Consider the following 22,900-nt stretch of genomic DNA (forward strand, 5'->3'; position numbering starts at 1 on the left):
CATTCGAAGAACCACCTGAGCCACCCGATATAAATTCTTGTCTACTCAAAGAGATGGAAAAGATCTCATCTAAATCACGTCAATTTATCGAAGAAATTAACGGAACTTTAATAACAATCAAAGAATGGATTCATTCTCGAAGAGATAAACAACTTAACAAGAAATTGTAACTACAAAACAAGACTAAAAGACATAATAAAACGTTAATTTGATTGTAAACGAGTTAATTATATCAAATGGATTCTCATGAAATTAACCTGCAAGGTTCAACCATCATAGGAAATAAGTTTGAGTCCAATGAAAACAGAAACAAAAAAGTTTATTGAGATTAAATTAATCTGGTCAGGCGAATATGATTGAACAATAAATGATAATAAAAGTGTATGTAAACAGCCGCGAAAATTGAGTTTGAGTTTTTTTTAAATCATTTGCGTATCTTTGGCAAAAATTAACTTAATCACAACGATTGATTAGATAAATTTAACATTACCAACTCTATATTTCTATCTATTAATTTGCTTTTATCAATCAAGATGCTCAAATGAATCAAATAAAAGTACAAACTCACGGCTGAGTAACAAAGGATATTATTAAATAAAAATTAAAGGATAACAGTTTAAGTTAATTGGATAGTTTGATCACAATTAAGCATATTAAGGATATTCTTGTGATGATCTTAGTTTATTCTGAATTATGGTTCTCAGCTGATTGTTTAAGGCGAATCTTGTATTATACCTGTTGATCAGATCTATTGTTCAATCCATCTTCATCTTCTGATGGGTCAAATGAGTTTCATAATCATCTTCTTCATCAAGATCTTCCATCAGAGTCCAACATTGTTGACGATTCGGTGATAATGGTGGACATTTATTTACATTATCGTCGATGATAACAAATAAAACGAAACAAATATTTTGTAATTTGTTCATTTGTAAATTAGTTTTGCTTCTTTCATCAATTAGTCTTCGAATCTTTATATTAGTTAATTGTTGTGCTATTATTTTCTAAATAAGTGTATTTATCTTTCGTAATTATTATCGTTTCACTTTTATTGAATGGAAGCTGATATTTGATGTATTAATCTGGAATCTCAAAGGAAGAGACTTGAAGAAGGAGTTACCTGTTCATCTTCATTTTTTTATGATAATTTATTTCTTTTTTTAAATATCTTAATTTTATTGAATTGGATTATCGTTCTTGTGATTTAATTTTCGTATCAAATTTTAATAAGAAAGTTCGATTTTCAGCCGTTAGATATTCTGTTACTTTCCACTTTGGAAACTTGTCGACTAACGTTGTTAATTCGATTACCACGTTGTCCCATTTCCGTTCCGATACTTTGAGTCCCATCAGAAGTTGACTTTTTACGAAATTCAATGAATGTTGTGTTTCTGCCTTTGCAAATGTCCCAAAGAGTTTTCACCATCATCCTGAACGTATGTTCCTGAAACAAGTGATTTACAATAGTTAATTAAAAATTGACCTTTTCAATTAAAAACTTACCCTTTCATGACGAGAAACTTTTTTCGCCTTCCAAACGAACTCAATCCCCACGAACAAAGCGCCAATCGCTATTCCACAGACTAATACGATAAAAACACCACCCACATTAGCAACATCCAGAGCACTTGTTGCTGAATCAAGAACTTCGGGTGGACACTCTGCTTCTTCTGGGCTCTCCAAAGCTCGAATCTCATTTGGATAATCTTCGAACCAAGTTTTTCTCAGTGCATCAATACGACCTTGTTCTTGAAGCCTGAGAATCTCATTAGAAAAAATGGTTCTAAAGGGCGATCCTGGTCTCATGGCGATTCCATAACCTTTTTGATCTAAAAGTTCACCAACTTGAGTTAAATTACAATAACGATTTACATTATACATTATTGATAGTGATTCCATTAGGAAGGCATAATTTCCCTTGAGCACTCGACGCACCCCATCAGTGTTCGTCTCTGTATAAACGGGAGGGTCACCTGATTCCATGAATGCATACATGCGCTGGTAGGTAGTGTATGTTGAATTCTAATCGGTGAGAAAAGAGAATTACTCCAATGAGCGAATACGATCGGTTATGTAAATTCACTGTACCTGGAAAAACTTCTTCGTTGACCCCGTTTTCAAGCAGCCATAAGCAACTTTCGATTGCATCGCAAGATCTTCAGCATTTTCAATCGGAGCTTCCATTCTTGCGACTGTAAGAAAAGCAGCTAAATTAGCAGTATAAGAAGAGACCATAATCAGAGTGAAAAAAGACCAAGCTGAAGCCACTAATCGAGTTGAAATTGACCTACCAAAGAAAAGAAAATTGATGAAATAAGATCAATAGATTGCTACTAAAATTAACCAATTAACTCACTTTGGACCCAAATCTGAGCCTTGTTGCATAATAGATCCTAAACTGAACCACAAACAATTTCCAATTGAAAATGTATTCGTCAACTCTTCTGGTTCACCGTCACATGGATGATCATTAAGCCATTCATTCGGACTCAATCGAGCAACAATATACATTAAAAGACTGACACCGATAAAAGCCGTTGCGGTGTATAACCAAACTTCGAGCGAAAAAGGATCGAGAAAAGCCCAAAGGTTCAAAGGCGGAGCTCGAGGTTTACTATGTAAAATCGATATTCCCAGAGTGATAAATGGAATCGTAAAGTCAACACCCGTTTGTCTTTCGTGGGTAATCGTCAAGTCTGTTGTAGCCAGATCATGATTTTTATCCAACATTTCACCAATTAATCCAGACCAAGTTCCGTTCTTTTTATTTTTACTTCCGTAACCTTTTCCTGTGTAAATAGTTAATTCATAACCAGAAATTAAAAGATCTTCTTGTATTTGTCTAAGCAAATCGATACAAAATCCTTCATATTTATCAAATTCATCGCCAGTGATATTTACATAATCGGGCTTCTTCATTACATAAGGGATATTCTGAATAGAAAGAAAATTGAAATCAATCCATTTGTCTGTTAATCGAAAGAAATAATTAATCTGTTACCTCAACAACAATTAACTTCAGTTTTGTTGTTTTCAAATACTCAATAGCACTTTTTTCTTCTGCTTGAACTTCAGTGGTTATATTGATCCCAGAATCCGAACTCCATGAACCAATCTGCAAATAAAATTTAACGATTAGCTATTGATTCGTAATCCATTCGCTTCAAAACTCACCTCCAACCATTGACCTTCTTTGAGTCGGATTATTGATAAGAATAATTTTTCTCGATAACCTTGTTCATCAAAAGTTAATAATCCAGTTAATCCTGTCACCCCAACCTGTTGATGAAAAGTTACTGTTACAGCTCAAGTACAATAACTCATTTAAACTCATAAGTTTAGCAAATTTGAAGACAAAAACTAACCTTTTTCATTTGATTGACCAACGATGAACCTAAAATCCAGGTATCATTGAGACCACATGAAACTGATGGAGCAAAGATTTGATCAGTTATCTCGGACAATCCGACAAGAGATCGAGTAAATAAAGCAACAGCATCGTAGATCAAAGCTTTGTCAACCTGTACAATCAAAAAGTACGATCAACAAAAAGAAAGTTGACTTGAAATAACCTTTTTCTATTCTTACCAAAAACAAAGAGCGGGGAAAATTGTTCTTGTTTAACTGATTATAATTCAAACTAATTCTGCTCTTTCATTAGTAAGAATAAGCTACTGTCATAGTGAGTCTCATTATCTCCATTTTTATCATAATTTTCAAATTGCAGTCGAAATTTTGATCAACATTAATTATTACCGTTAATTTGACTTCCTCTGTCGAAGAATCATATCGACCAGTTTTCCATTCTTGGGCATTATAACGCATTTTGATTCTTCCATCAAACGCATCGAACATTCTAAATCCCGTGATATTGAAAGCGATTAGTTCAGGATCACTCAGATTCCAAAATTGTAAATCCTGATAAAAGAATGAAATTTAAAAATATTAGAACATGTAATCAAATATTCTATTCTATTGAATATTAATTCGTAACACTTACCAAATCGTTAAACATGTAACTGTAGTAAAAATCGAGCAGGGAAAATGATTTAAGCTAAAATTTAATAGTAAACTAACAATTAGAACTCAGAGTATTGAGAAATAGTTGATGAACGAACCTTCTCTAGGACAATCTCATAATTTTCGCTATTCACACTGACGATGAAATTTGAGTCACGATTTTTCATGACACTTTTGAATAAAGTTTCTGGCGGATTTGATTGTTCAAATTTATATTCTCTCACTTTGATCAACAAGCTATTCTCATATTTTGTGGTCATCGCCAGAGCATCTTTGATCTTAATTAAATCTGTTGCAATCAAATCGTTAGCAATTAATGATGAATCACAAAATCTCAAACAGACTTACTTTCATTAGAGTCAAATATTAAACTGAATGATTTCCATTCACTGTTATCAACAACATAATCTAAAATGGCTTTGTTCATCTTCTTGAGATCAGGATAAAGAGAAATTGAATAATCTGGTATATATGGTTGATGGACGAATGATTTAATTGTGTAAGGATAATCCGGTGCTGTGTGAAGTAAAGGAACACCAAGTCGGTCAGTTATCGATCTGATTATCCAAGCATTTACACCCGAATATGGATAAATAATGGCCCAAACACCAGAATCTAACAAACGACAAGCTGATTGACAAATTGACAGAACAAATTTAAAATATTGAAATGTCACATTAAATGGTGCTAATTACCTGCATTTGCAGTGCTCAAACTGTCACTGAGGTCGACATGTTCAACATGAGCTTCAATCTTTGACCCTTGAAGACCAATATTGTTGATCCAAACCGCGTGTTTAAATGCTAACTCTAAATCATCGTCTCCAGGTCTAATAATGGCTCCTGGTTAATGATTGATAACCATAAATCAGATGAAAAGAAAAGATAATTAAAATGTGATACTTACCGATTTTAATTGTGTCAGGTAAGTCGGAGGTAGTTAAACTTATCATATGAAAAATGAAGCCACAGATAAAAATTAAGTTCATCTTGAATATTTGATATCAGAGATGTGAGTTGAAACACGACTGAAAATTACTTTCGATGCGATTGTTGAGAAGTTGATTTAATTGGCTGATCTCAATTTTTGTCAAATTTTAACATTTTTAATAAATTAATGAAGATTTAATGAATTAGATAAAAAAAATGAGAAAAGAGATCTGATCCGATTTCGTGGAAATATCATGTAAACAAGAAGAAAGATTCTCATGATTATTTCTGTCTTTTTATATTTCTTGGCATTTTGCCTTTTCTCGTTCTTACAAAATGATTATTGCTCAATTAGAATTATCTCTTGCCATGGGTTAATTGTCGTTTACTTTTTCCTAGTTTCAAGTAATTAAGTTCGCAGCTGAGTCGAAAGGCAGGTTCGTGATTTTCTATGCGATCATTGAGATGGAAGCACATTTGCTTCTTGTTTTCAGGTTGAATCACATTTCCGATTCTCAACTTCGATCCTTTCATTTCATTGACTATGCAAAGATGCATTCGATTCAAAGTATTTGTAATTACCAATACTTTGAATCTGAGAATGAATAAGAATGAAGAACTTAAGTTCGAGACTTAGATAAGATAATGAAATGACCAGTCTCATCGTAATCGATTTGACCTTAACACTGGTGAAATACTCATTCTAATCAATAAAAAACAAACTTTCTGTCGAAAGTCTCTCTCTCTCTCTCTCTAAGATCGTCCATGTAAAAGAAGCTTCCTCATGTCCTCTTTTCTTATTAATAAACTAAATAAACAACTCAATTAGTTAGCTAAAGATTATTCGAACGATATTCAATTTGGTACATTAAACAATTAGCTCAAATAATCAGTTAATTGTTACGATGGAGAGAAAAAGAGTAATCCATTTGAATGACCCGCTGTTCTTTCCCGAGCCTTTGGTGGAGCTGATGCTTCATCTGATTCTATTTGTTGCTTAATTGTTTTGCTTTTGAGATGAAAACAAATATTTTGTAATTTGTTCATTTGTAAATTAGTTTTGTTTCTTTCATCAATTAGTCTTCGAATCTTTGTATTAGTTAATTGTTGTGCTATTATTTTCTAAATAAGTGTATTTATCTTTCGTAATTATTATCGTTTCACTTTTATTGAATGGAAGCTGATATTTGATGTATTAATCTGGAATCTCAAAGGAAGAGACTTGAAGAAGGAGTTACCTGTTCATCTTCATTTTTTTATGATAATTTATTTCTTTTTTTAAATATCTTAATTTTATTGAATTGGATTATCGTTACACTAGAAACGTTACAATCTTTGGTTTCCTGCTTGATTTTCTGTGATTTATTCTTGTTCTTTGTTGGAACTGTTGGCGATATTATTACTCATTTCAAATAGTCGCTTTTTTGGTTTGATTAGAAAATGAACCGTAATAGTGAATCAAATCAACTGACCAGTAATGGTGATTTGTCCAGTAAGTCTACTTGTAAACGTAACTGTACCAATAGTGGTGGTGGTGGTAAAGTGAGACAGTTAAAGACTGTATGTTTGAGTACAAGCAGTAATCCTGAATCAAGATTGGTTTTGGTTGTTGATGACACTCGATTTGTGATCGATAAATCTTCATTCGTTGAGCATCCTGACACTTTATTGGGAAGGATGTTTAGTCCTTTTACTGAATCTTCTGGTGCCTCTTCAATTACTCGGCCTAACGAGAAAGGTGAATATGAAGTGGCCGAAGGTATATCATCTCACTGTTTTAGAGCTATTCTTGTAAGTAATTAATCTTACCTCATATCAACTCAATCTCTTGATAATCATCTTCTAATCAACTGTTTTCTCTCCATTCTATCAATAGGAATTTTATAAATCTGGTGTCATTCGTTGTCCATCCAGTGTTCCTATCACCGAATTACGTGAAGCCTGTGATTATTTACTTATACCTTTCGATGCAGATACAATTAAATGTCAAAATCTCGGTAAATATAATTACCTGTTCTCAAAACTGGTTTCAATTAGTTTTTCAATATTCGACACAATAAGTATATCTCACCTTTCCATTTACAGGCGGATTACTTCATGAGATTAGCAATGAAGGAGCTAAAAGTCAATTCGAAAATTTCTTGGAAACTCTTCTATTTCCAGCTATGGTTTCTTCTGCTCAGGTACATCACTATTTCTGCTTATTCACGCTATTTCCGATTCTCTAATTGAATTCATGATTCTACGTTTCATTAATTTTAACAATTCATGTTTTTTTGTCAACATTGATTCTAATTATATCGTCTTTGTTTAATTTACAGAGAGGGGAACGAGAATGTCATATTGCTGTTCTCCTTGATGATGATATCGTTGAATGGGATGATGAGTATCCCCCTCAGATAGGACAGGAACATTGTCAAAGTAAGTGATTGATTAGAGGCGATTAGTTAATTGTTGAAAACAAAATCTTTACCAGTTAATTTGGATCAACAACTTTACATTTTTTCCCCTTTTTTTAACTTGTTCTTCTTTCAGCAATCTACTCTTCTGATTTACATCGTTTTTTCAAGTACATCGAGAATCGTGATGTTGCTAAGCAAATTCTACGAGATCGGGGTTTGAAAAAGATTCGACTTGGAATTGAAGGTCTGTATTCCAATTATTATCAAATCTTATTCTTCTGTGTACAAATACTTTAAGACTCTTGAAAAGATAAAATTCATTTTCAGTGTAATCAATGTTTTCTGTTTATTTTTCTTCTTCTTTTCTTAGGCTTTCCTACTCATGAAGAGAAAAGAAGATGGCGACCTGGAGCTCGACCTGAGGTTATTTATAATTACGTTCAACGGCCATTTGTCCGAATGTCTTGGGAAAAGGAAGAAGCCAAATCGAGACACGTTGATTTCCAATGTGTCAAATCAAAATCGATCACCAATCTTGCAGTCGATGGAGTTGATGGATCAGGTGAAGATAATGGTTCCAATAACAGCTCATGATTAATCAGCTCTCATTGTCTATTCTTAATTGTTTCATTAACGAAATGTCGAGTCACAGCACCAAATATATGTTGTTACGTTTTCTCGTTTCATTCAAGTTGACATCAGATTGAAATGATCGGAGAAACAAATAACCTCCGTTATCGACAACTGATTATCTTATCCATTCATCTCTTAATCATTTCTTCATATCCTGGAATCCTGGTGTAATATATTATCCAAAATTGGACTCGAACAATGTACCAAAATTTATTCTGATCACCAAAATCACTGCAAAAAAATAAGAAAATATTTTAATTTTCTTTTCGATCTCCTTTTTCTACTCAAAATGGTTGATTAATATTCAAGCACAATTAACTAAACAATCTTACAACTGATCGAAAAGGTGATCGTTAATACCAAAGGAGAGTTTCAATGGTAACTAATTGTATTTGTAGAGTTTAGAAATTTAAGAAACAAATATGAATATTGTTTATACCCAAGAAGGAAGATTAATTATCAATCTTTCGCAATCAATTTGGCAAATTGTAATTGTTTAATAAATCATATAAACAAAATGCTCATCTAATCATGAGCATTTATATTATCTGAAATATCAACAAACCCGATCCCAATGAATCCATTTTCTCGTTCACATTGAATCCATATTCCTACTCAACACTGAATTAATCAGTTAAATGAATTAATTGTCTTCTTTAGGTGATTAACCCCAAAAAAGAGCAGAAAAAGTAATTTAGACAACATTTAGTTTCTTCTCCCGCCGTTAGTTGAACATGAACCAGTTTCTCTTGAAATGTTTTCCATTCACAACTTTGTTTCCACTCAATCACCAAAATGTAATTTCTTTCATTTGTTTGGTTTTATTTATTTAATTTTAAATTTTATTCTTTAGCTAATCAATTATTCTCAATTAATATTTTTCTATTCTCAATTAACATCACTTGGTCTCTAATTAATCTACACTGTCCATAGATTAAGGTTTAACTCTCCACCATAAGGTAAGTTGCTTTATCTTTTTTTCACTCTGACTCTTCAAGTGTAAATTGTTGATTTGTTACCTTTTTGGTTGTTTTAATTATTTAGTCAATCTCTTGATTACTTTTTTTGATTGTTGATTTAATTCTCAGTCTGGTAGAATTTCTTCATTGGTTTATTTCTATCATTTGATATCTAATTTGTTCTTTTCTTTTGCCTTTTTTGTAGTTCTAAGTCAACAGTTTCCATTTTCTCCACCGATAACTGAGCCTTACCTGGAATCTTTTTAGTGAACACCATGTTTATGGATTATTTTTCTACATGAAAATAAACGTTACCAGAGATCAAAATTTAACCATTACTGTGATAAAACCGATCATCTTATTTATTCAACACAAATATAATCAGTTCAATAGAATATTCAATCTCAATGAAAGTTAAAGACTTGACCATGTCCAAGGTTTTTGTCCAACGTTTGGTGATCACTTTTGTTTGGTTTCAGCTTTTTCTGTTTGTAAATTGTTATAAAAGAGATCTATCTCTTGAAGCTGAACAGAAACAGTTGGACAATGAATTAGATAAAACTGGCCTTGGATTTGAATATTTAAATTATCAAAATCTAACGAAATTTATTCACCTTCTGGAATTACGTTATCCCACCTTGGTAAAAGTTTACAGTGTTGGCTCAAGTATTGAGAAACGGGAACTATGGGCGATGAAAATTACCAACACTCAAAAAAGGCCACTTGGTAAACCGATGTTTAAATATGTCGCCAACATGCACGGAGATGAGACCGTTGGTAGACAATTGTTGGTTCGTTTAGCTTGGCATTTGGTCACCAATTACAATAAAGACGATCGGGTGACTAAAATCATGGAATCAATTGAAACTCATCTTCTATTCTCAATGAATCCGGATGGGTTTGAGCGAGCAAAACTTGGTGAGTGCGATGGTGCTAACAAGGATAGTGGCCGAGAAAATGCCGCTGGTGTTGATCTTAATCGTGACTTTCCAGGTAAATATCTTAATTCGTCCTATTCTTTTTCTCCAAAAAGAGATGAAAAAAACGAGCTTCTCATCCGTTATACTCGCTATTTGAATCTCTTTTTCTATTTACTTTCTCTCACCTTTTTTCCTACTGTACATTTATCTTTCTTCCGTTATTTCCGCTTGTTAGTTTTTTAATTTGTTCTCTTTTATCTTTTACATACATAACAACAAAAAACCAACCAGATCAATTCAGCAACACACCTTTAGTTTCGGTTGATGAAATGGCAAGAGGAAGACAACCCGAAACTGTCGCTGTGATGGCTTGGATTGTCTCTAATCCGTTTGTACTTTCTGCTAATCTTCATGGAGGTTCAGTTGTTGCCAGTTATCCATTTGATTCATCATTTAGTCACAAAGAAACTGGTGAACTAAGTCTTTCCCCGGATAACAATATATTCACCCACCTCGCCTCCATCTACGCTTCACACCACCAAACCATGAGAAATGGAAATGTTTGCAAAGACGATGAGTTTCTCAACGGTACAACTAATGGAGCCTTTTGGTTTGATGTTGCAGGTAATTAAAGTAAATCGTCAATGTGATCAAACAAAAGAGAGAAAAAAACCAACAGAAATCTAAATTTACCGTTAAATGGAAAAAGAGACAAATCATCTCAATTTATTATTCGCTCAACAGTTTTGATGTCTTTCTACGTTTGATTTTTTTAATCACTGTCATGGTCAATCAATTAATTCATTTTATTGTGCATCTTATTGGTTCTATTTTCAGGCGGTATGCAAGACTTTAATTACATCTGGAGTAATTGTTATGAGATAACATTGGAACTATCATGTTGTAAATATCCAACAGCTTCACAATTGACAAATGAATGGAATCTTAATCAGGAACCTTTATTGACATTTATGGAACAGGTAATCAAAATTAATTGATGTTCATTAATGACAATTGTTATTTATCCCTCTTTTCCCCATTTTCATCAATGACAATTAACTGATAAAATGGTGAATGCTTACCTGGCATTTTTTGCTAATTGTTTCCTTTTTCCCCTGTTTTTCATGCAGACTCACATGGGAGTTAAGGGTGTTGTTAAAAACTCGGTGACAAATAAACCCGTTGAAAAAGCTTTTGTTAAAATACAAGGAATTAATCATAATGTTACAACAAATGCTCGAGGTGAATTCTGGAGATTAGCTGTAAATGGTACTTATAACATCACTTTTGAGGCGTTTGGGTATCAAGATAAAATGATATTCGATGTTGTTGTAAAAAATGAACTAAAATCAGCTAAATGGTTGGACGTTGATTTGGTTCCAATTTCGTCGAGCAAAGATATTTCTGAGAACAGTGTCGTTGAGAGCGATATAGTGGACACTAATTCCCGTCCTCCGATAAGACCGGTAAACACAACTGACTTTTCGAAAGATTTTGTTACACCTTACAATTTTTTTCATCACAATTACACCGAAACGACTAAATTTCTGCAATATTTTGCTAAAAATTATCCATCCTTGACTCGTCTCTACAGTATTGGTAAAAGTGTTGAAGGAAGAGATCTCTGGGTTCTAGAAATTAGCGATAATCCTGGAATTCATGAGCCAGGAGAACCCGAATTTAAATACATTGCAAATATTCATGGTAACGAAGTTGTTGGAAAGGAAATTCTCCTTCCATTTATTCAAAAACTACTCGAGAACTACGATCGAGATCAGAAGATTAAATATCTGGTTGACAACATTCGAATTCACATTTTACCTTCTCTTAATCCTGACGGGTACGAACGTTCAGTTGAAGGAGATTGTGAATCATTACATGGAAGAGAAAACTCTAGACAACAAGATTTAAATCGAAATTTTCCCGATCAGTACAAACCTTTTGCACGAGTTAATTTCCAACCCGAAACTGAAGCTGTTATCAAATGGATTCGAAGTTATCCTTTTGTACTTTCAGCGAGTTTACATGGTGGCTCTCTGGTTGCTAATTATCCATTCGATGGTAATTTAGATGAAATTGATCATGCTTACAGTAAAAGTCCAGATGACGATGTCTTCAGAAAACTGGCCTTAGTTTATTCAACGAAACACAAATCAATGTCCGATGGTCATCCTTGTAAAGAGGGTTGTGGTCCAATCTATGAATTTTTTGACAATGGTATCACTAATGGTGCTCAATGGTATGTCCTTTATGGAGGAATGCAAGACTTTAATTATATCAACACTAATTGTTTTGAGATTACACTCGAATTGGGCTGTCAAAAATTCCCGTATGCTGCTGATCTACCTCGATATTGGGACGATAATCGAGTCGCTTTAATCTCTTTCATGGAAGAAGTACTCAAAGGTGTTAAGGGTTTCGTCGTTGATTCAGATTCTAAACCAATTAGAAATGCAACAATTCACGTTGAAGGAATTAATCACAATATTAAATCTGCAGAAGATGGTGACTATTGGCGATTGTTGGTTCCAGGTCGTTACACACTCACCGTTAACGCTGAAGGGTAATAATTACTTTTTCCCTCAATTAAATCTACAATAAATTAACAATCTAATTATTTTCTTTACATTTAGTTATGAAAGTGCAACTGCAACTGTCGATGTGAACGATAATTTGGCTGCTGTTGTTAACTTTACTCTCGCAAAGGAAACTCATAAAGTGAGGAAAAAGCCCTCACCTAATTCCGGTAAATTCATCGTTGGTAAAACTGTTAATCTAAACGGTGAGCCCGTTTCAGGAGCAATAATTAAATCAATAAACGATGACACTATTGAGTACAAAACTGATGAGAATGGTAAATTTTCAATTCCATATTCTGATGGTGAATATGGTATTTCAGTGACAGCTGAAGGATATTTAAATGCTACGAAATCCATTTCAATTCAATATGGACAGAAGAGTGAATTGGTAATCGATTTGGTTAAAGATACTCGAGTCTATGGTTACCCAAGGCCCGTTTTCATCATCGTGGTTGGCTCATTTATCCTCTCTCTTTTAATTACCGTTATGTGTGCCTACAATTTTGCCTTATCGCGAAAATATGATAAATATAAATTCCGTCGTCTTGGTGAATCAACAAGTCTTTTTGATGATGATGACAGTGGATTTAAGAACGGTGTTGATCCAAGGGAATTTATTGACGGAAGTGAAACCGAATCAGAAGACGAACTTTATAATGTTCACTTGTGGAAAGATAAAGATCGAAATTCATGAAAATTCCATTGGACATAATCAAATAGCTATTTAATTACAACGAGAAGAAACAGAAAGCAATTTATCAAAGGAACAATCAAAATTTCATAATCTAATTATTTATATTTATAAGTATTGTTATATTGAACCACGAAATTAAAACAATTATGAAACAATTTATCGAAAACTGTGATAAGAAATTGCAATTTATCTGCTCTAATTGTTGCCCATCAAAAATAATCATCAAACACTCACAGCAATTAAAAGTATCGATTTTACAAACAACTTGATCACCAATATGATTAAATTTTGATTGTAACTTTGGTCGATTGGGAATCAACAAAATAAATTTCGTACAAATTCAATTGCGATTAGTAAACCAAATTAACTTTTCCCGTGAACTTAAATTAGATTCTTGAAATTTCTCGAGTTTTTGTCCTTTGACATCCGATGACCATTCAAATCAAACCAAGAAAACATAAAGAACATCCTGATTATTTCGATGAGTTAAAAAGTAAAAATCCTCATCCCAACAATCAAGTAAATTATCATTTACGATTATGATCATTTTAACTTCGAACTGCAAAAGTAAATTGCAACAATTGATTATTACAAATCATTTATACTTAGAAACTAATAGTTAATTGCAACCTTTTAAATCGATTGAGTAAGAATTAAAATGATGGATTAAAAATAGTGAAAATTCATCTTAAAATCGCGTTAAAATACAATAAAAACTTAAATCGCGAAACAATAACAATAACAATTAAAAAGATTGAAAAAAGTTTATAAAAAATTGTACGAAAAGAAAGAGAAAAGAAACTGGAAAAAAGAGAGAAAAATTTGCAGGGAAAGAGAAAAGAAAGACTAGTCTCATGGAAAAGAAAAGAATTGGAAGCGACATCTCGCGTCATACGGAGGAACCATTGCTGAGGTTTTCGTTGTTTGAGTCTGTTGTTACTCTTTGTTTGCTCTCTTACTGTTTCATGTTATTAATTTAATCATAAATTCTTTACCTTTGAAAAGTGTTGCATCTTATCGATCACATTATCCATTTAATTAATTGATTGTTTTCTTTTTACATTTTTGTTTTTCATTGGATTAATCAGTTAACACATTATCTTTACCATGGCTGATAAAAATGAAAACGAATATGAATTTGAATATACAAAGGTAAGTCTTTCTAATTCCGATTGTTTATTTTCCTTTTGCTTCTTTCATTGACTTACCCCTCCCTTTTTTGCCTTTTAATTATTATTCTTAATCATGATTCTGTTAGTTTATCAATTAGTTGATGTTTAATTGATTACCTTTTTCTGCTCTTTCTCACATTTCTCTTTCTCTACTCTCTTGGAATTATTTTTCTCTTTGTTTACTTGTTTGTTCCTTCCTTTTCTCTCTTTTGCTATCTCTTCCTTTAACATTCTTTTTTCTAATTTGGTTTAATATTCTTTTTTTATTGAATATTATAAGGTCACCAAAACAACTAAAGTAATCAGTGGACTGTCTCTTCTTTACGGCAAAGAATTGAAAGAATATGATAATATACCTATCGAAGATTTATTGAATCAATTAAGTGAAGAAGAGATAGAACAATTAATCAATGATGTCGATCCAGATGATTCACATATTCCACCTTCCTTAAGGTGTAGAGAGCAAACAAAGAAAGCGCCAACAGGACCTTTAAATAGAGAAAAATTGTTGGAATTTTTAAAAAATTTTGCTCTCAACCAGGAAGATTGGCCGGAAAATAAGCCCTTCCAACCCGGTGTTAAACGAGGTAAGATAATTAAATCAAGACTATTATTCGCTAACGATAGTTAATAGCTACTAAGTGTCTCCTAGTGTCTATATGCTGTGGGTTACTCTTGTTTTAAAAATAAACTGCTTTATTTTGCCTCTATGATGATATTCAAAGTCTTTATTGGTTAATTGCCAAACTAACTTAACATTTAATCCCTTCTCTTGTTGAATGTTCAGGTGCTGTTTGGAAACCCAAGGAAACACCTAAAGTTTCAGATGAGGAGACACGAATTATGTTGGACTTGGATGATGAATCAAGTGAAGCTCTGAAAAATGCCACTGAATCTGACCTGGTTGATCTCGCCGGTATTTTAGGTTTACATTCAATGTTGAACCAAGACCAGTTTTATGCTTCGGTCACCAACAAAGGTCAAGGATCAGAGGCCAAATTTGAGTCTATCGTGAAAGCAACAGTACCCAAGCGAGTGCCCAATCTACCAGACAATGCTACCGATGTTGGTAAAACAATGAAACAAGTCAGTGAAGATGATAAAAAGTTGCAGGAACTCAATTGGAATAACATTAAACACATACCAAGAGATTCATTCAAAAAATTATTCGAAGGTCTCAAGACAAACACTACCCTTACAACTTTAGACTTGGCCAATACAGGATTAACTGATGGTCCGACAGCGGTAATTAACTATTATCACTTCCTCACTAATTATCAATCAATATTCAAATTTACTTCAAGAGTAGATCAGCAAAAGATTAAATCTATTTAAAGTCAACAGCCAATTTATACACAATGTATTTTTTGCTATCGATCTAAAAATAGTTTCATTTCTTTTCTGTTGATTTTACATTTTTTCATTCATTCATTCATTCATATTCACTAATGATGACAATTACCTTTGTATTCTTATCATTTGCTTCAATTTATTATATGAAAACAAAGGTGTTGGTTGAAGCGCTCAAAGAAAACAAAACATTGACCTGTCTCAACTTGGAATCTAATTTCCTTTCTGGTTCCATGGTTAGAGATATTCTTGCAGCAATTAACGTTAATCAAGTTATTCGTGAATTTCGAGCCTCAAATCAAAGACCAGCTATTCTAGGTAATAGAATTGAGATGGAAATAACCAAATTGGTGGAAGCAAACAATTCACTGATTCGACTTGGTTTACATTTAGATGCTCCTGATGCTCGAACAAGAGTAACTCAACAAATACAGAAAAATACGGATGCTTGTGAGTCTAAAATTCACTTTCCATTTTACTCCCGCTGATTTTCCATCATCATTCTCATCACCATTTCATCACAACCTATTATCTATCTTTCCATCTCTCTTTCTCTCTCACTCTCTCTCTATCTTCATCTATCTCAGTTTTTTCAAGGAAACTTAAAGTTAAACAACTAACACATTCATAGTCTTGAGACTTGAGTTTTCAAATGAATAGCAAATTGATTATAACCACCAACTCACAAATTTAACCATCGCATACGCACATACGTAACCTCTTCACTCACGCATAACCGTGGCATTAGACCTTCAACTGTTAGAGGTTTTCATCTTATCATTTTTCTGATTAATTTTATAGCGAAATTGTTTATTCGAAAATGAATGTTCGATTTCGCTCTTTTCCTCATTTCATACATTCTTCAGGATTCAAGATCATATTAATCAGTCTTTTGACTAATTATTATTATATACTGAAATGATTAAGGAATCAAGCGAATCCTTGAAGAAAGAAATGAAACAACCAATTCTTTGATCATTAAACATATCAAGTGCTTTTTGATTGATGCCAATGTTTTCAGAACTTCCCTCTAACTCTCTGGGTTTTTTGCAGCTACTTCCCTTTTCAATATTAGCCCCTTACAAAGACTTAAAACTAATCAATATTAATCACCTTAACTTTTTGTTTTCAACTTCACATTCTCAAGTTAAGGTTTTTCCTTTCTTCAATACCCTCACTCCTTTCCCTCTCTCTCCTAACAATCCTGATGGAATGGTAATTAATTATAATGTAATACTTTTCATATAAATATGTTTTCTTCTGACCTATTTATCCTATTTCTACAGTGAGACTTCAAAGAATTGGATCTAAATCGACTATACCAAGCCAAGGCAAAGATTTAATCTCTGTGTGAAAACGCGGCTTCGAGGTGATATAAGATAATTTATTTGGTTGGTGGTTGAAGCATCCTAAGCATCTTTTTGTTTCATTTCATTTTCTCATCCCAAAGTATCAGACGAAATCATCCATCATTAAAGAAAAGCTGATGAAATAACTCGAATTGATATATTAATTATAATACCGGAAATTCGAGGTCTTTTTTGTTCTTTTTCTTCTCTCATCCTATTCTACTTTATATAATTTTCTCTTCACATGCTGTCATCATTGTCTATTCATCTGCTTTTCATCAACACGATGAATGCTCGTCTTGAGCCCACTGAGTATTTGGCCACCAGGACTTTCTTAAACATTCATCATGAAGATAATTGTAAAATTGTAACTACAAAAGGCGTAAATAAGAAAAGTCAATTTCCTGTTTGGACATAACCTGCTAAATCTCATGGTGTCGAGGGATAGCTAATTATTAATGATCTGATTATAATTTATCTACAGTAAGGCCTGTAAATTATACCCGAAAGCGATGAGATGTAATCCGGTTGATAACCTATTGAGCTTTTTCAATCCATTTGATTAGCAACAAGTTTTTTTTCTCATTTGTTTTCCTTTTCCTTTTCTCTTGACACATTCTATTTCTCTCTGTACTTATTGTATTATCTTCTTTCAGTTAATATGATAAACTCTTCAGTTTTCTTTTCTTTCCGAGACTGTATCATGTACACATCATGATCCTTGAGCTTATCTCAACCCGGTACAATTAAACAATAACATCAATGTTTATTTCCAATGTCAAATTATTGTGACGAAAAGTAATCAAAACCATTGAATAATTAACAATATTCAGGTTACTGTTTAATTAACTTAACTGCTTTCTTTTTTCTTTCTCTGCAAACCATATCCAATTAATTATCTTAACTTGTTATAATCAAATTGGCTTTTAACTTTCATCATTTATATCCGCACACCACAGTGATAATCAGGATTCCATCAAGACAATTAAGCCAAAATTAGTCAACCTCTTTAATTCTGTTGACAATTAACCAGGAAAATCTAAACCAATGTTCCTTTTGTTGGTTTCATCTCAATGAACAGGATAAAGTTTCTCTTCCAGTTGATTATGCAAATATGTTGTTAAATCAAATTCCGAGTTAATTGTTCACCGAGTTTGTGAAGATTGAATTACTTTGATAATTTTCTTCTTATAATGTGTAACCCGTTTCTCAACCTTATTCAAATGATCGGATGCAAAGAAAGCAAGAGTACCAATGGTCCCCACAATCGTCAAGATATAAATATGAGTATCCAGAGGAATGTGTTTAGAGTAATAAAAAGCGATGGCCGATGATAAGTTCTGGAAAAAGACGCAAATTGCAAATGGAGGTGAACTTTCTGCTCGATAAACGGACCCTAGAAAAGCGTTGATTTGGTTCTGGTAACAAGCATCGCCGAAGCCAATCAAGAAACTGCAGATTAAGGCTAAAATTAAACTAAAAGGAAAGACAATCATAATCAGGACTCGTTTACAAATTTTGGAATCGTAGTTGGAATACCTTGTATGGACTATATCGGGTTCGTCCGAGCCGTTGAGAGACACATGAAATTGGAGGTTGAAATACATGACAGCGAATGTGATTATATGAATACAATAACCAAGGAAAATTAAGAAATTGTTTTGTTTGCGTTTTTTGGCACTTCCGAACAATATTACTAAGAATCCACCAGCGATTTCACCAGCTCCTATTGGGAATTGTGGAGATGTAAATTGATTCACAATCAGCTTAATTGTTACCTGTCAAAGCTCCAGAGATTCCAGAAAATCTTTTGGGTGTTAAATTTGATCGATGTTTCGAGAAGGCAACAGACGCGTCGTAAACTCCACTGAAAAAGGTTCCTTCCAATCCTGTTGATTAGATGAATAAGATAATCATAGTGATTAAACAGTAATTCAATAAATTGATTGTCAAAGTTTACCTGTATAAATGAAGGCTAAAAAAAGTAGAATCATCTTCTTGCTTTTGACCAAATTCAATGTACTGCCTTTAATATGAAGTCAAAACAAGTGACTGATTGTTGTGAAAATGATCAATTGTTGTGTTGATTAAATTACTCACATAATATTTTCCAAGGTCCATTGTGAGTGGTTGATTGTGGTGAATCTGATTCTGGTTCTTTGAGTGCAAATAAGGCTAAAACACCAACGAGACTACAGACCGTTAAACATGTGAATGTGACATTTCGAGTGTATCGGTCAATTGTCCTTCGGTCTTCAAATCGGTGATAAACGATAATATTGCCCACTAAAAGACTGGTTTGATAAATTACCCAGAAGATTCCACTGTTTCTCATAATTGTTTCATCTCTACTGTTAATCGTTAACAAATTACCTTGAGCAGTCCATAGAACTTGGAAAATAAAACAGAGAAGACAATTAACTGCTGATTAACAATAGGAATCGTTGATTACAATTTACCCGCTTGTCCAACTCCAAGAGCAATTGAAGAGACCATTAAACCATAATAAAATGGAAAAATGTAAACTAAACCAGCTAAACTGAATCAAATCAATAAATGGCAACAATCAAATGATGATTAATGTTAATTGTCGACTCACCTCAACACTAATCCATGAACAATCATCGCTCTCCTCAGACCAAGAAAGTTAATCAACGAAGGAGAAATCCAACCAAACAGAGCATAAATCGCATAATTAACTCCAAGTAATTCATAGGCATTCCAGTCTTTACCACCCCACTCCTCCCTGTATTCACCGTTAACAGAGGCCACAGTGGGTTTCTTAATCACAATTTAACCGTCACAATTAAGTAAAACAAGAGACTAACAATTAACTTACCTCGATAAACATTGAAGTCCCATAAGAAGTGTAGATGAAGAAAAAGGCGATTCCAAGTAAACTTATATTCCAGAGAGCGATTCCTGATCTCTGTTGATTCTTGTGGTGCAAACCCAAGACAATTGCCAGATCAATGTCATCCATGTTTAATTGCATGTTCAACAATAATTAATTAATTACTGATGAATATTTTCCTCTCATTCTCTCCCTCTTAAACTTGACTCTCACTTGTTCAATCTTATGACAATTAAGCTACTACATCATACGTATCATTAGATTGATCATCTAATCCATTTCTTATTAATTATCGGCTATTAATTGTATTACTAATCAGAAACTGAATTAAAAGCAGCATTTTTATCTTGTTGTTATTGATTTCTATTTCTATGGAATTGAGTTTCTCTTTAATCAAGAATTATGGTTAATTAATGTACTTGATTGTTACAATAATAATCTTAGACTAACTTTTGTTAATCTTCTTGTAGTTCATTGTAATTTATCATTTTCCTTGACAACGTTAGAGTAATTAAAGGATTAGAAGACTTAATCAGGTTTAATTTCGGTAATTTAGTTGCAATCTAATAAACATTGAGTTGATTGTTTGTGATTAACTTTGATTGACAGGATGAAATAAAAGACTAATAAGATTTTAGTGGAAAATATTTTTACCTTGTCATCATAATAATCAAAAATAATCTTGTCACGATAACTATGATGATTTAATAATATTAAATCATCTCAACAATTAAAACATTTTAACCGCAATTGCCAAAAATTGTGGTTGCCAAGTTAATTTGTTTCTGGAATATAAATAACGAACTGTAAATGATTTGATCGCAATTGGCTCATAATCACAGTTGTGGTTAATTAATTGACTTATCAAGTTTCTAATTGTGATTATAATTTTCTGTGGACAATTAAATTAATCAAATTTCTGTAAATTACATTGTATCTTTATTATAAATCAAACAAGGATTTTAATTGAATATCAAAGATCCCATTTGTTTAGAATCACGAGTTTTGGTGACAATTCAAAAATCAAATGGTTTGAAATGAATTTGGATTCATTTATAAATCATTACAATTTCTCACATTAGAATCTCTCTTGATCTACAATATCCACTTTTGATATTTCACTTGCATAATCAAATGGATTAGTTACTGTGGTTTGATCGTAAATTGTTGTTGGTTGATTATCCGTAGATGTAATTGTTAATGATTCTTCATCAATCGATAGTCTCGAAGTTGTCATTGTTTGTGGGCGACTATCTATCATGGAGCTATTTGAAGAACTGCCGGAGAGATGATTTAATTGTGAATAGAAAAAGTCAATTATTGATTTAACTTTTTTCAATAGTTTGGCCATTTCTGCTTGAGGATCAGAATCACCATTGTAGCTGCTAAAGGCTGATTGTAATTTAATTTTCGTCAATGAGGCTGATAAATGCTGGAGATTATTAAAATTTTCATCGGTTTCCTTTTCTTGGATATCATATAAATAAAAATTAATCAGATTGTTGGTTTGATTGAGTGATAATTCATATGATTGATTATACAATCGTTCCAATATACTATCAAAACTTATTCCGAAATCAACCATCCCATAAGAGCCAAAATCGATTGGATAAAATTCACTAACCATAATAAATTGTTCAATAAAATATTTTGCTTTCTCAGAGCCATCCAAGTTGAAGTAACCAGCGTTTTCTGCAGCAATTAGTTGATTGCTGAGTAACTGTAAAGTTTTTTCAGCTAACTCAAATATATCACGTTTTGATTTGTCTAAATGTATCAATGAATTTTTGATTTTCTTAATCATTTGCTGACTGTTATCCATTCGAGAATGAAGGAAAGAGATGACCAATGGTGGACTGTATTGGTTGGCCATTTGTCGTAGAAACTTGGCCTCTTCTAACTGTGCCGATAGTGAGATTTCCGAACCTAAAAGTCAAGTTTAGTCACAGATTCATGAAAATCTCTCAAAAAGATCAATTTAAATCAAGACTTACCCATGAAAAGCATCATAATTATCAGTATTTTCATTCTGTTTGAATTTCCAGTCATTCGAATCACTAATTTAATCTGATCAACACAAATGTTTCACTGACATTAAACGAGAAACTTTGATTATCCTACTTATATGAATGCAATGAACCTCCAAGACTGTTAGATGATTGAATTACAATAAACAAATTTTCAATTTCTAAACTTGATATTGTAACAACTTTCTAGTTGAAACTTAAAACTAAAACTGATTAAGGTTAAGAATGAAGATAATCTTTATTAGCAAAGAGCTTAAAGTAAAAAGTGCAACTGCACTCGAGGATACACAAGATTATATTGCCCCCCGGGTCATAAACTAAGCTCCTTTTATCATCAGGTGGGAGTTCTCGTAGGGTCAAAGTTGGTGTTTAACTCACAAAGAGCTTTGATTGGTTAAAAATTAGGGTTGGTCAGTATAAGAAGCGTGACATTTTCCACCACTTCATCATTATTCACTCCGTGAAATTGTAGACAGTCTTCTGAATTTCCTCTTGTCCAAGTTTTCTTTGTTTATTCTCATTAACTTCAATCATGACTCGTCATCAAGTTAGTACTGGTGTTGTCAATTCTAGACCAACACCTCCAATTGCTGTTAAGTGTCCTCGTAAGGATTTTTCCCATTTGCGTTCAGTTTCACCTGAACAAAATAAACGTCCTCGATTGACCACCAATATTGAGCCAATACCTGATTCTCCTAATAAAGAAACTGCTCAATCTGCTGATGGAGAATATGAAATTAGTAGTATTGTGCGATCCCAACGAATTAAGGTAGATGGAAAATGGCAAAATGTTAGCGTCATTAAATGGAAGAATACGCTTAGTTTAAATGCTGATATAACCAGTGTTAAATCATCTACTTTAAGAGAAGTTCCTTATGGTCTTACAGCTGCTGATCGGAAGTTATTATGGTCTTCCAGTTTGACAATTGATCCTGAGCGTGATCCAGATAAATATTATTGTCAATATTGCGACAATCCTTTTACCAATAAAGGTAATGGTACTCGGCACGAA

General features: G+C 32.9%; 7 protein-coding genes across 9 annotated transcripts in view; 3 read left to right on the plus strand and 4 right to left on the minus strand.

The window, feature by feature from the left end:
• LOC128396387 (trafficking protein particle complex subunit 13-like) overlaps positions 1-22,900 on the minus strand; it is a 110,715-nt gene that overhangs the window by 48,269 nt on the left and 39,546 nt on the right. The window lies entirely within an intron of this gene.
• LOC128396382 (glutamate receptor ionotropic, kainate 2-like) lies at positions 913-5,203 on the minus strand. Its single transcript, XM_053356948.1, has 13 exons — positions 4,927-5,203; positions 4,716-4,862; positions 4,369-4,650; positions 4,119-4,309; positions 4,001-4,054; positions 3,757-3,918; positions 3,366-3,521; positions 3,175-3,279; positions 3,002-3,115; positions 2,357-2,934; positions 2,089-2,287; positions 1,504-2,022; positions 913-1,444 (listed from the first exon to the last, which is right to left on the minus strand). Exons 1-13 carry the CDS (start codon positions 5,006-5,008, stop codon positions 1,244-1,246), a joined length of 2,790 nt encoding a protein of 929 aa, XP_053212923.1. The 5' UTR covers positions 5,009-5,203; the 3' UTR covers positions 913-1,243.
• Positions 5,976-8,254, plus strand: LOC128396391 (BTB/POZ domain-containing protein 10-like). Its single transcript, XM_053356962.1, has 6 exons — positions 5,976-6,740; positions 6,826-6,946; positions 7,035-7,132; positions 7,271-7,370; positions 7,485-7,595; positions 7,722-8,254. Exons 1-6 carry the CDS (start codon positions 6,390-6,392, stop codon positions 7,943-7,945), a joined length of 1,005 nt encoding a protein of 334 aa, XP_053212937.1. The 5' UTR covers positions 5,976-6,389; the 3' UTR covers positions 7,946-8,254.
• Positions 8,400-13,480, plus strand: LOC128396381 (carboxypeptidase D-like). Its single transcript, XM_053356947.1, has 6 exons — positions 8,400-8,943; positions 9,149-9,936; positions 10,155-10,487; positions 10,701-10,843; positions 10,994-12,426; positions 12,497-13,480. The coding sequence occupies exons 2-6, from the start codon at positions 9,351-9,353 to the stop codon at positions 13,134-13,136; spliced, it is 3,135 nt and encodes a 1,044-aa protein (XP_053212922.1). The 5' UTR covers positions 8,400-8,943; positions 9,149-9,350; the 3' UTR covers positions 13,137-13,480.
• Positions 14,074-17,856, plus strand: LOC128396389 (tropomodulin-like). Its single transcript, XM_053356960.1, has 5 exons — positions 14,074-14,288; positions 14,589-14,895; positions 15,096-15,553; positions 15,817-16,108; positions 16,945-17,856. Exons 1-5 carry the CDS (start codon positions 14,244-14,246, stop codon positions 17,010-17,012), a joined length of 1,170 nt encoding a protein of 389 aa, XP_053212935.1. The 5' UTR covers positions 14,074-14,243; the 3' UTR covers positions 17,013-17,856.
• LOC128396385 (UNC93-like protein MFSD11) lies at positions 17,993-20,156 on the minus strand. Of its 3 annotated transcripts, XM_053356953.1 has the most exons (8): positions 19,847-20,156; positions 19,607-19,788; positions 19,467-19,546; positions 19,108-19,398; positions 18,968-19,033; positions 18,786-18,896; positions 18,547-18,733; positions 17,993-18,483 (listed from the first exon to the last, which is right to left on the minus strand). In XM_053356953.1, exons 1-8 carry the CDS (start codon positions 20,000-20,002, stop codon positions 18,153-18,155), a joined length of 1,404 nt encoding a protein of 467 aa, XP_053212928.1. In that variant the 5' UTR covers positions 20,003-20,156; the 3' UTR covers positions 17,993-18,152. The 3 variants fall into 3 exon arrangements, with proteins under 3 accessions (XP_053212928.1, XP_053212927.1, XP_053212929.1); XM_053356952.1 differs by having other exon boundaries at positions 17,993-18,733; XM_053356954.1 differs by having other exon boundaries at positions 17,993-18,733; positions 19,607-19,753; positions 19,847-20,126.
• On the minus strand, positions 20,372-22,057 carry LOC128396396 (uncharacterized). Its single transcript, XM_053356973.1, has 2 exons — positions 21,856-22,057; positions 20,372-21,787 (listed from the first exon to the last, which is right to left on the minus strand). Exons 1-2 carry the CDS (start codon positions 21,908-21,910, stop codon positions 20,940-20,942), a joined length of 903 nt encoding a protein of 300 aa, XP_053212948.1. The 5' UTR covers positions 21,911-22,057; the 3' UTR covers positions 20,372-20,939.

Source organism: Panonychus citri, unplaced genomic scaffold, assembly GCF_014898815.1.
Source record: "Panonychus citri isolate SS breed McGregor unplaced genomic scaffold, ASM1489881v1 Contig00144, whole genome shotgun sequence".
Lineage (NCBI taxonomy): Eukaryota > Metazoa > Arthropoda > Arachnida > Trombidiformes > Tetranychidae > Panonychus > Panonychus citri.

Bases quoted from the DNA above. Each gene is read 5' to 3' on its own strand.
- LOC128396382 (XM_053356948.1), bottom strand. From the start codon at position 5,008: ATGAACTTAATTTTTATCTGTGGCTTCATTTTTCATATGATAAGTTTA. The intron at 4,310-4,368 runs GTAAGTCTGTTT...TGATTGCAACAG, and splicing joins AATATTTGACTCTAATGAAA to ATTTAATTAAGATCAAAGAT. The intron at 4,055-4,118 runs GTTCGTTCATCA...ATTAAATTTTAG, and splicing joins ATGAGATTGTCCTAGAGAAG to CTTAAATCATTTTCCCTGCT.
- LOC128396391 (XM_053356962.1), top strand. From the start codon at position 6,390: ATGAACCGTAATAGTGAATCAAATCAACTGACCAGTAATGGTGATTTG. The intron at 6,741-6,825 runs GTAAGTAATTAA...TTCTATCAATAG, and splicing joins ACTGTTTTAGAGCTATTCTT to GAATTTTATAAATCTGGTGT. The intron at 6,947-7,034 runs GTAAATATAATT...TTCCATTTACAG, and splicing joins AATTAAATGTCAAAATCTCG to GCGGATTACTTCATGAGATT.
- LOC128396381 (XM_053356947.1), top strand. From the start codon at position 9,351: ATGAAAGTTAAAGACTTGACCATGTCCAAGGTTTTTGTCCAACGTTTG. The intron at 9,937-10,154 runs GTAAATATCTTA...AAAACCAACCAG, and splicing joins TCTTAATCGTGACTTTCCAG to ATCAATTCAGCAACACACCT. The intron at 10,844-10,993 runs GTAATCAAAATT...TTTTTCATGCAG, and splicing joins TATTGACATTTATGGAACAG to ACTCACATGGGAGTTAAGGG.
- LOC128396389 (XM_053356960.1), top strand. From the start codon at position 14,244: ATGGCTGATAAAAATGAAAACGAATATGAATTTGAATATACAAAG. The intron at 14,896-15,095 runs GTAAGATAATTA...TTGAATGTTCAG, and splicing joins CCAACCCGGTGTTAAACGAG to GTGCTGTTTGGAAACCCAAG. The intron at 15,554-15,816 runs GTAATTAACTAT...ATGAAAACAAAG, and splicing joins TAACTGATGGTCCGACAGCG to GTGTTGGTTGAAGCGCTCAA.
- LOC128396385 (XM_053356952.1), bottom strand. From the start codon at position 20,002: ATGCAATTAAACATGGATGACATTGATCTGGCAATTGTCTTGGGTTTG. The intron at 19,789-19,846 runs GTAAGTTAATTG...ATTGTGATTAAG, and splicing joins GGACTTCAATGTTTATCGAG to AAACCCACTGTGGCCTCTGT. The intron at 19,399-19,466 runs GTAAATTGTAAT...TTATTTTCCAAG, and splicing joins TCTTGGAGTTGGACAAGCGG to TTCTATGGACTGCTCAAGGT.
- LOC128396396 (XM_053356973.1), bottom strand. From the start codon at position 21,910: ATGACTGGAAATTCAAACAGAATGAAAATACTGATAATTATGATGCTT. The intron at 21,788-21,855 runs GTAAGTCTTGAT...CTTGACTTTTAG, and splicing joins AATTATGATGCTTTTCATGG to GTTCGGAAATCTCACTATCG.